Source organism: Micromesistius poutassou, assembly GCF_964030765.1.
Source record: "Micromesistius poutassou genome assembly, chromosome: 7".
Taxonomy (NCBI): domain Eukaryota; kingdom Metazoa; phylum Chordata; class Actinopteri; order Gadiformes; family Gadidae; genus Micromesistius; species Micromesistius poutassou.
The window spans coordinates 4,485,764-4,496,876 of NC_140277.1; the positions used below are offsets into that span (position 1 = coordinate 4,485,764).

General features: G+C 40.7%; 2 protein-coding genes across 2 annotated transcripts; both read right to left on the reverse strand.

Moving 5' to 3' along the window:
* Nucleotides 1-674: 674 nt before the first annotated feature.
* tmem14a (transmembrane protein 14A) lies at nt 675-2,069 on the reverse strand. Its single transcript, XM_084471052.1, has 5 exons — nt 1,970-2,069; nt 1,691-1,773; nt 1,497-1,598; nt 1,314-1,401; nt 675-1,185 (listed from the first exon to the last, which is right to left on the reverse strand). The coding sequence occupies exons 2-5, from the start codon at nt 1,764-1,766 to the stop codon at nt 1,143-1,145; spliced, it is 309 nt and encodes a 102-aa protein (XP_084327178.1). The 5' UTR covers nt 1,767-1,773; nt 1,970-2,069; the 3' UTR covers nt 675-1,142.
* A 286-nt stretch (nt 2,070-2,355) lies between these two features.
* agpat5 (1-acylglycerol-3-phosphate O-acyltransferase 5 (lysophosphatidic acid acyltransferase, epsilon)) lies at nt 2,356-10,556 on the reverse strand. The gene is made up of 8 exons (XM_084470493.1): nt 9,753-10,556; nt 8,902-8,971; nt 8,427-8,542; nt 8,218-8,307; nt 7,578-7,668; nt 6,841-7,002; nt 5,694-5,817; nt 2,356-4,503 (listed from the first exon to the last, which is right to left on the reverse strand). The coding sequence occupies exons 1-8, from the start codon at nt 9,969-9,971 to the stop codon at nt 4,278-4,280; spliced, it is 1,098 nt and encodes a 365-aa protein (XP_084326619.1). The 5' UTR covers nt 9,972-10,556; the 3' UTR covers nt 2,356-4,277.
* Nucleotides 10,557-11,113: the final 557 nt, after the last annotated feature.

Genomic DNA, 11,113 nt, shown 5'->3' on the forward strand with positions numbered 1-11,113 from the left:
TGTTAATCATAATAACAAAGGTGAGGTTGATGTTGCTTTTGAGGGGAAGTGTTTGGTCATTAACACATGCCTTAAGTGCTCCAAAACCCCCCAAAGTTTCAGTATGACTTTCTTGGTTTTAAACATTTTTCAATTACCAACTTACTTATCTTCTGCATATAAATTGTCTCTTAATAATAACTAAACCAGCTATAAAAAGATTCCTGCAACCAGGCAGCAAGAGGAAGCCACTAAAAGAGGACGCTTATGTTATAACCGTTATGAAGGTTTTTAATCTTAAATTACCCATCACTCCATAAAGATACACATTTCTTAGGCGGCTGGAATGCATAGTTCATTAATCCAGACTTATGTAGAGTAGTGATCAAAAAAATTATTATGGCTCTGAAACCCACCCAAAACACTTCACTCCAACCCAAACTCCCAAGGCTACCATTACTATGTTTCCATTCATTAATATAAGGCCTCAAGTGAATCAATGTATTTTTAAATTTTCTTCAATAATGCACTCATTGTGAAAGAAAATCACATAGCCAAATAGCTTTTCAAGTTTTGAAATGTGATCTAAAATATAGATTATATAATGCATGTCTTGATTAAAGACTAATTAAGACAAACATTTTCTGCATTTAGTCATCCTGTATCCAAGCATGAGTACACATCTGAAATTAAAGTTTTGCACATAAACCTTTATTGCAGCCTTTATTAGTGACAGAAAAAGTAGTTGAATGGCATTTTCCCAAATATTTTCGGCACAATAAAACGCAAACTTTTAGTATTCTGCAAAAAGCATTAGGACATTTAATAATGTCCCACTGAACCACTGTTTTGTGGTGCTGCATATGTCATCGCTGTCTTTCTAGAAGCTTGAAAACACAAACTTCCGTCTGGTTGGTTATTATACAGACATACATAACATAGGTGAGAATCACAGTTAGTTTCGTTTTCATACTATATAACATTTGGACGATTACAATATTGATATTGAAGTTGTCTCATGGAATGTAAGCTCATTCTATAAAATATATATTTTTCATAGGGAATCATCATTGAGAATGTTATGAGTGTCTCATAACATGTGTCTATTTTTTCCAATAGACACACACTGTTATGGGCCAATCCCCACTGTTGGGGTTTTAGTGTCACATCATAATGTTGAAGAGGATCCGCACAAACATTAACAAACTGTAAGGAAGCAGAGAGAAAATAGTTAAAACAAGCAATACGTCAACATAACATGACACCCACAGTATCTGTAAAACTGATCTATACTACTAATACACTTTACAGATTTATTGTAGTTCGATTCTGACCTTAGTACTGCCATAAGACCAGCAGGCAATAGTTTTCCAGAGTTCTTAAACCTCAGTCCCATCACAAGAGCGAGCACTCCCGAGGAAACTGAAGCAAAGAACGACAACAGTTTGCACACCGCCTGGATGGTAGACCACAAGCCACTACACCCGATTATGAATTGATAACAAGTACGAACTTACGCAAGGAGATTGAAGTGTCCCGTACATCCATTGATATTTTTAATGCGCCATAAGCAGAAAGTGTACCGAACACTAAGCCAGCTATCAAGGACATCACACTACCTAAGACAGGGTCACAGGATTACAATGTAGACATTACATCCTAATGTTACTGTTGATGTCTACCATAAGCAACATGCTCAACTTTTGTCAACCTTTTCTTTTGTAGCCCATGAATCCGCCGAAAGCTATGGCTGCAGCATAGCCAAACCCGAGCCAGTCGATTGCCATTGTAGAGCTAATGACCAGAAGCAGAACGATCAGGTTATGCTTTAGTTTAATATGTGATATCTTATGGGACTGCACTTTGTCAACGGCCATCAAATAAAGCCACAACCAACGGCCACAAGATGTCAAGGTTAGCTTTGATTACTATGGCACTGGTTAATAGCTGGACGGCATGAACGAATGTATCAAAAGTCTTTATGTCTTACCTTGAATTTAATATTTATGATGATAAATGTTCAGGACTTCAGAGAACAAGATACGTTTTTTGAATCGCTGCCTTCCTTGTGCGCATCATGCGAAACGCCTACGCTACTGCGCATGCTTGTTTTGACGACGTCAATGACGTCAAAAATAATAACACTCCCATCACATCCAAAGCTCATAATAGTCGAGCCCATGGACTGGTTCGCTATATTTATGTTGTCACAATTACTAAACCTTGAACCAGCCGGTTTGTGGCTGGTAGAGTCGTGTATTTTTAAATTACTAATCAACCACAAAACCCATTAGAAATCGCATAGGGCTACACTTTCATGAAAAAACAATTTCACAACTTTAATTCATGTGGCATTATAAGAGCAAACTTATCAGTATAAATCAATAAGCAATGGCACAGTGGAATCCCACCCAAAACACTTTATTTCACTCCAACCCAAACTCCCAAGGCTTACATCACTTAAATGTTTCCATTCTTTATAATAGCCCTCAAGAAGTGAATCAATGCATTTCCTTTAGAATAAAATAAGCCACTATGAACTGAAGACTATTTGACCAATATTCTGTATGGTGTTGCAGTCCCAGTGTTCTCCAGCGTAAAGCCTCTATGCAGTCATTAGGTGAAATAACCCAGGTCCCCTGGATGAGGGTTGGGGACTCTGAATAGAAGGCACGTTTTGTGGAATCACTGGCATTGGAAGAGTACCTACATAGAATCCCCAGATTAAATAAAGTCTACGGTTGACACATAAAAAAAAAGGGATATAAAATGGCTGGCAATGTTGTGTTTTTTTGTTGAACGAAAAAAGATATTTCAAGTGAGGTATAGTTTTAAAAAACAAAACCTTGAATTCACATGTATGAATGACCCAAAGAGAAGATCCAACCCGCAGAATAAGAAAGCCAATATGTAAAGTGACTAGTTGTACAATGGTTGGTTTCATTACAGTAAACAAGAACGGGCATACAGTGCATCTCACAATACAGCAATGTATATAATACAGATGGCATTTTGTGCAAAGAAACATGAATGTCTCGTACACTCAAGATGGCTTTAGGTTTTTTGCAAGGTCGATACTTTTGTTGAGCTGTACGTGATGATTAAAAGCAACATGTACGGTGTGTTTACACACACCCACTGTCATTTAGAAAATAGTCAAATAAAAATGTATTTTGTGAGGTGATCAAAATGTGGAGCCGGTTATGATGTCTCCAGGAGAATGGACATTGGCAAAATTAAGTACTCAAACAAGTATTACAAAACGCATGGCTCAGATAAAAAATATATAAAGAATGAAAAGGACGTTTCAGCAATTTCCAATATACAGTGATGTTTTACCTTGGCAGAAACATTATTGATTTAAACACATAAATAAACATGAGCTTATAACAGTACCTGTCCCAGCAATATAGTCACCATTCAAGGCATCGTCTTGGAATGGCTAAGACACATACAACTCATTCCAGGCAGGGGAAAAACTAACAGAACCAGGATTGCATTTAAACTTTTTTTCCACATTTAACCATTCACCATTAACCTGCAAACAAACATCTAACAGTAGGTTTTTAAAGGGCTAGTAAAATGCAGAACCTAAGATGTGTAACCAAAAGTGAAACCAGGTGACATTACTGTTGATGCCTTGAAACCCATCTATACACTTTAGATGAAAACATGAATTCCAAGAGCGATACATTTGCGTATGAATGAAAATGTTACAATGTAAAGCATTGCTTCAAAATTAGCAAAGTGCATAACCCTCCTGGCATGAAACTTGGCATCCATACGAGGCCGCATTCTAAACAATATCAACAACTTACATCCGTTCCATGGTGAGGCTAGGCTTTGAGCGAAGAGCATTACATGGGCCCCACCACACACACACATCAGGGAACCCTGGGTAATGCCTCATAAGTGCTTGGGAGAGCGTGCATGCAAAAATACGTGAAAAATAATCTGGATCATTTCTGACGGATAATACTCTTAATAAAAGGAGGGAGAGAATTGTATTTTGAGTTTGTGGCTGAGGTAAAGGATGGCATGTGAAAAAACCAAAAACTAACTGATCCACCCATCACAATGGAACTGGAAGCTCAGGCGATGTCTTCCTTCTCCTCCCTCAGGCTGTGGCTGTTTAGGTTTAAAAGGTAGACCCGTGGTTGTCTCCTGGTAACTCTATCTCCCACTCGTGTCGCTGCACAAGAAAAAATAACCACCACCCAGCAATACCTCCCCCGTTTATTCTGTGCATCGCCGTAGTGGCGATAATCATCTGGTGTAACTCGACACGCGTGTGCTCCTTAGGGGCTGACGTTCACCCACAGCCAGCCGAGGAGAGTCCCGTAGACCCAGGTCCTGAAGTACAGCTTCCTGCCCAACTCGGTCATGAGCAGCGGAACGGTGAGCCCCCCCAGGACCATCATGGAGGGCAGGGTCTTGGCGATGCTCAACACAGAGCGCCTCCCCTCCCCCGGGAAGCGGCTTCTCTTGTCGACGTCGTCCGACTCGTAGAAGCTGGTCAACAGTCTGCAAGGAGACAGAGGACTCTCTTAGGAGGTTCAACTTTTACACACAGAGACAGAGAGAGACAGAGACAGAGACAGAGACAGAGACAGAGAGAGAGAAGGCTAGAGGACTAACAAACACTGCATTCAGTTAGACAGAAGTAGCTGGGATCAGCAGTTACCGAGGCTAACCACTCAGGGTTTGGAGTTGTGGTTTCTGAGTCGTATGATTATCACAAACATCATTATTTGCTTATTGTTAATCAGGGAACTAATAAGAGACAAGTCATTGATAAACTAGAGTTTCTTATGATTCTAAGCAGGGATATTAAAATGTTTTCTTTGGTCTGTTTTGTTTGGAAGTTGAATTAATTAAATATTAGTTAATTATTTGCTGTGCTCTCTAGTTTAATACAATAATACTTGTATTTCCATAGCTGGCTTCATATTAGAAATGCTACTATACAGAACTGTATCACCTCCAGAGGGACCAGAGGGACTCATGATGCTTTATCATCAAATATGCTAAATGTATCATCATGCAGTTGTAAACCGTGTAATTTTCAAGTAAGAGATTGCGAATGCATCAAAAAACACAATACATTTATTTAAGAATTATTCTGCCTAGCATCTCAAGGATTCAGTCTATCAAAACCTAGAAGACTCAAGTGATTTATTAAACCAATATCAATGCTTATGCCTAATGGTCAAAACGGATTCCCAATCAACATTTATTTTCAATCCATCACGAGAGAACTTAATTTTAGCACTCCAAACCACATGTGTAATTGGGGCAGGAAATCGATTCTTGATTCAGAACATAAGGCTGCTTATTCCAGTTTCCTGTCCAGTCAGCTGCGCGTTAGGAAAGACGATGTGCCCAATTATGGCAGCACAGTGTTAATTGTATCAATACAATTCTGTAGTTCTTATATTTGCGTTATCTCAACTGGTTGCAATTACGTAAACACACAAAGCAAACCTAAGACGAAGGGGAAACAAAATTATAATTAGAAAAATATGTGATCTGTGGAAGTTGTGAATCGATTCCAAATCATAGAAGATAAAAATTCTTATGTGGATGTTTCCTCTGCCAAGCTTTTCCCCCCCCAAAGCCTAATGCATTATTGGTGAAATCAAACTCTTTTGGGGATGTATCGTTTACACGTACAGACAGGACTAATCAATTGACACACATGAATGAAAACTCACCGGTCCTTGATCTCGAACCTTTCGTGGAGCCACCTGCGGAAGAACAGTGGCTCGAGGGGAACTTCCTTCATGTCCACCCGTTCAAAGTGGATGTGGACCCGAGGACATTCTTTACACAGGAATTCTGAAGGCAAACAGGAGAAGAAAAACATGAATGTGGGAACAAACAAAAACAGGAAAATCCTTTCAACCAAAAGGAACGCAGAAGGGACAAATAAAAACAGTGAGATAAGGTTAAGTACGTGCTACCGAATGAACAATAATTAAAGATGACATTGACACTGACGACAAAGAAGTTGATCTGTGGTAAATATAATATACAAAGATATTACCATTGAACCCTAATATGTTGGAGCTACAGAAAACAATCCTTAACATTTTGGCAATATTTTAACAAAATGGTGGTGGATGGTAACAGTACCAGTACCGTAAATGCCAAGGATGCAATTTTCAACTGACAGAAAGAAAATAAATTGACAGCCTTGAAGGTTAAATCAATAACCTCCATCTGAAAAATCAGTGAGACGTTGAGAGTATTCATTTCTGTCGTAAAACCAGAATACGTTCAGAATATATCTCCACCAACATCAAATACATGGTAATTAAAATATGCCCTTTGTTTAACTTTGTTTATTCCTTTCTTGATGTTATTTGGATGACAAACGCTAAACAGTAAACAGTTTAGGAAATACTACAATCACATCCAAAACAAGATCCGGAGGTACGAGATTAAAGCCATGTTTTGCTCTTGTGTTCCGTTTGGCGTGACACATATTGATTATTATTATTCCTCTGAATAACAGGATGTTTTTTTATAAATACGCTTTAGGCATGTTGTTTGCAGGGAAACCCTCAGGTACAGGTAAAACAAATAACATAATATTTAACTGCAGCTGTATACACTGCTATACAACACAGGTGAAACCATAGATTGAATTGACTTAGCATTAAAGAGAAGCTAAAAGTACCTTGTGCACAATATGAAGGTACACAAGGCAGACTGCATGGGCTTAGCAGTCGGGAGGACCTCGTAACACACTGACCAAAAGAAAGACCGGTAGCCACCGCTATCCTTGTTCATGTGGCCTTCCACCAGGGCTGCAGGCCGAAGCCGGGGAAGCGGTTATTAAATCAGCAGGGCACGCACCTGGCATCGTTGGGGCCGGCAGCCTATGGCCCGCGGCGTCCAGCGTTCCCTCGTAGGCCACCGTGACGTCATACACTGCGTCCAGGTGGCCCTTCATGGCCTCGATGGCTACATGGGAGGCCTTCATCCTGGGAGTCAGAGTGTGCTTCAGGAGAGCCAGCCCTGGTCAGGGGGTACAACAAAACCACACATGAACCAATGAACGGCTGAATGAAGGAAACAGGGAATATTGAGTGAACTAATGCCCCTCGGTTCACTTATGTCATATCCACGTGCCCTATTGCTTGTGCGGCTTACAGATGGATTAACAAGAGCAGGTATTTATTCATTGCTCTGATCGGGGAAAGATTATTGGGCCCGTATGTAATGTCAGAATAGGGTTTCATGTTCTTATCATGCCTACAAGCTCAATTGTTTGATCAAGCAAACAAGCATTAACTTTTATTTTTGTTAGCTCCCAATCATTTAAATAACCAGCTTATTGTGATAAAGCAGGCTGAAGGCATGCTGCCTGACATTTGGTAAAATGCCCGTAATCAATTGCCTTGTTAGCCAAGACCTGTCCCTAGGAAATATTTGAGGTGCGAGAGAAAAAGATTATTGAATTGACATCAATGAATGAAAGTATGAATCAAATGGAACTCGTCATTGTGGATGTGGCAGTGAACCAACTCTTAACGGACGTTTGAGTAAATTACATAAAGGGTGGAAGAGTCATTTCTTCCAAATCTGCATACCTTCTTTAGAAGAAAATTCTTGGCTGGACGAAATGACATTCTTGAGCTCCGGATTATACCGGGTTCCTTCCGGAAAGATGACCAGATACATCTGCAGAGCAAAGTACAGTAGAGTCAACTGAAAGGATCCTCAGATGTTGCTGAATGCTCAGACTTAGTGTGTGTGTGTGTGTCTATTTATAAAATACAAAACAGATTAGACTGCACTTTGTGAGGTTCTGCTGAGCGTACTGAAGAGAAAGGAAACCAAAAGACTCTGACAGAGTGTAAAGTAACATCATATTTGAATTGAAACAAGGCTGACATCTTTCAGCTTCTGTGTGAATATTTGTGCCTCATCCTTAACCACGTGCAGAGTCACACCACCTATTGAACATGGGGCAGGGGGGCATTGTGCTATATGTGTGTGGACCAGTCTATGCAACTTTAAAGCACCATACTATAACCACAAACCCACACATACAAACGTATGAACATGGGAGGAAATAGTATTTGTATTTAATGTATCTAATGTATTTGTAGAATGTTTAACCTTGTTGTGTGGGTTATACAAATGTGCCTTTATTTCAACGGTTATTACAGTGAATCAAACAGACTTAAATCAGCCCTTCAATGGAGGGGAAGAGGAAGCAACGCTTACTGGTGTTCCCGCTTCGGCCTGTGTGAGAAGCTTCTTCTTCATCGTCTGCTCCTCAAACTTTGCACTGCGCTTGACGTACACACCGCCATGCTGGGAACAGAGAGGGCACACACACACACACACACACACACTTCAATCAGACATGGAAAGGGGAACATGATTCGATTGGGATTGATTTGGAAGAAAGGCTAGACGCACGGTAACCTTACCTGGGAAAAATACCATCCGTACAGAGGGAGCCACTTCAGGCCGTCTTTCAGGACGTACCTCACGTGACCCAGGGCATCCTGTCTGATGGCCAGCATGTCGGCTATGATCCAGTCCGCTGGGAAGTAGGATACAAAGGCCCAAGATTAACGGCCGGGCAATAATTCAATATTATTATTGATGTTGTTTGTCGTCTTTGAGCAGTATTGTGTAGTCATGAGATCCTCTTATCCTCTTATCATGGTACATAGTTCCTTGATTAATCACAATGAGAGGATGTGCCCTTGGAAGTGATCGTAATATGGAGGATGGAGAGTGTAGGATGTACATATCGGATAAATAGCCTGTGTGAAACAACTTGTTTAAATTGCCAGGAACCTCTATGTCGACTGTTAGGACAAAGGGTACATTAATTATTACCATGTTGATGTGATTTTTGTGATACAAACATGTTAGTGAATAGGAAACTTTAATTACCTGTACACTGGTGATTTGACAGGTAGACAACATTTTCCTTCTTCTTTGGTATATCTCCGTATATTACAATCTAGGATAAAACCGGAAGAAGATTGACAAAGGTCTATTCTGGCTGCTGGCTAGAACACTACTGCAAGTGTACATTGATTGCAGCCTTATAAGGCTTGATTGAGGAACATGATGGCCTTGTAGAACACACTACAATGTATTTGCATGTTATAACCTAACCCTTGTCTAATACAACGTGGGAGAATGCATACAATAAGAGAAAGCAAGCGTAATTCTTTTTTTGTTTTAATAATTGCCAAGCGTGTGTAGGCTTGTAAATGCTGACAAACGTTTATACAATACACCTGCTTAGCTTGCACCTTAAACGTAGTCAGTGCTACTGGCCAGGCTTGCTCTAGGTTTGACAAATTCACTCTGAGACGAGCTCATAAATCATGACCCAATGAAAAAGGTTCAAAATGTTCATGATACAAATGCAGAACTAGTGTGCAGCACAGAGCAAATCTCTGCATATGGCGATAGTAATCTTAAGGAACCTTTTTCAACAGCCCAACACATACACTGGGTGTGCCAGGCAAAGCCGACAGGAATGCAGGCATTCTGTTGGCCATCCGATTTATCAAGTTGCCTATCAGAGAGGCGTCAACATTTACCTTCTGTATCGTTTCATTGTATTTGTTTTGTTCTAGCAACTGTGGGGCAAGACGATAACACGAAAACATGATTGCGGAACTACAGCACTTGGGTCAAAGCGGGCACTTTTGTGCACTCCTGTTTTGTAACAGTCTCCAAAAGTAGCAAGCAACAGTCAAGGACGACTATACATGAGGCAATGTACCCACCTCCACTCCCGTGTAGTTCTCAAAGAAAAAGAGCACCATGCTCTGGTAGACGCAGTAGAGTCGGTCGTCCAGCTTGTGGTAAAGTCTTAAGGGTAACACCGTGGAACACAAGCGCCATACCCACCAGGACAGGAGGTAAGCCGGGGCTGTGCCCAGCATGACAGTTGCAGGAAACCAATACCGCAGCGAGTATGTATGTACAATGAAGGACAGCAGCATCGTGAACCCTGGCTCCACTCAAAACAGCCCGAGAAATTATTAGAAATACTTAAATAGCGTATAATCCCTGCGATTACAGTGGGGGGTCCGCGTTCCCGACCACACTTGACCTACTTAGACCACCACAGCACCTGTCTTTGGGGACAAAGTCAGCAGCGTGGGAAAGTGAGGGCAAACTGATGCAAAAAGTGCTGGTAGGGCTAGCTAGCTATCGCCACTCTTAACCTTGTGCACTGATCCTCAGAGAAGTGCGATTTAAACCACGACGAGTGGAGTGCACAACACGGAACAACTACAAACAGTGTGATCTTCACCTAACGCGAGATTTACCCGACCACATTTCACAGCCAAACTCCTGGAAACGACCTTAATGCACTCTGCAGCATGCTAGCCCTGAGGATGTTAGCGAACACGTTGTTTGTTCGGTAGTTTCATATCCAACGCTGGGCTGGATGCAGGGTCTCCCGAGACGGGCATGGAACTTGGTAGCAAAAATAAATTATGACGCTATTTAAAATAAGATGCAGCTATATGGCTCGACATATTCTCTAGCATTGCTACCCTGCGCTTCATTGACAGGCTAGCTCCTCTCTCACACTATCCCTGTAACGTAAATGTCAAACACATTCTCTGCCAGACGCATGCTATGACACGCGTAGCGTCCTCAGCGCTGATTGGTCGAGAGCAGAGGTTCAGATTAGTGCTGATGCTGGTCTCACACCACTCTCTGCTCCACTGCTGCTGCCACTACGTCCCTGGATTTGATTACACTCAGACTAGCAACAAATCAATTCAAACTGTGGTCTGATTACCTGTGGGTTTTTTTCATCTTACACCTAATTGCATGACTTTGAATTAATGTTTATATTGTGAGCATCAAAAGAAAGCAATCCAAAATTACATGATTAATGTATCAATGATAAATAATTCAATTTGTGGGCCCTATATTTCTATACAGCACAACAATAGAACATAAGATCTAAAATGTAATATTTATGTATATATATAAAAAATACATTTTCTGCTGATTTTATTTAAACTCTCAAACAATTGCATTCTGTGACCTCGTAGGCCTAGGGTTCATGCATAAAATGAATAATGCTTGTCTACAAAGGTACAAAAACTTTAATAACCCCCATCAT

Excerpts from the sequence above, each read along its gene's own strand:
- tmem14a (XM_084471052.1), bottom strand. The coding sequence starts at position 1,766 with ATGGCAATCGACTGGCTCGGGTTTGGCTATGCTGCAGCCATAGCTTTC. Across the intron at positions 1,402-1,496 it reads GGACACTTCAATCTCCTTGC|TTTCCTCGGGAGTGCTCGCT; the intron begins GTAAGTTCGTAC and ends TCTTTGCTTCAG. Across the intron at positions 1,186-1,313 it reads GGTCTTATGGCAGTACTAAG|TTTGTTAATGTTTGTGCGGA; the intron begins GTCAGAATCGAA and ends GCTTCCTTACAG.
- agpat5 (XM_084470493.1), bottom strand. The coding sequence starts at position 9,971 with ATGCTGCTGTCCTTCATTGTACATACATACTCGCTGCGGTATTGGTTT. Across the intron at positions 8,308-8,426 it reads ACGGATGGTATTTTTCCCAG|CATGGCGGTGTGTACGTCAA; the intron begins GTAAGGTTACCG and ends CTCTGTTCCCAG. Across the intron at positions 5,818-6,840 it reads GCCGGCCCCAACGATGCCAG|AATTCCTGTGTAAAGAATGT; the intron begins GTGCGTGCCCTG and ends GTTTGCCTTCAG.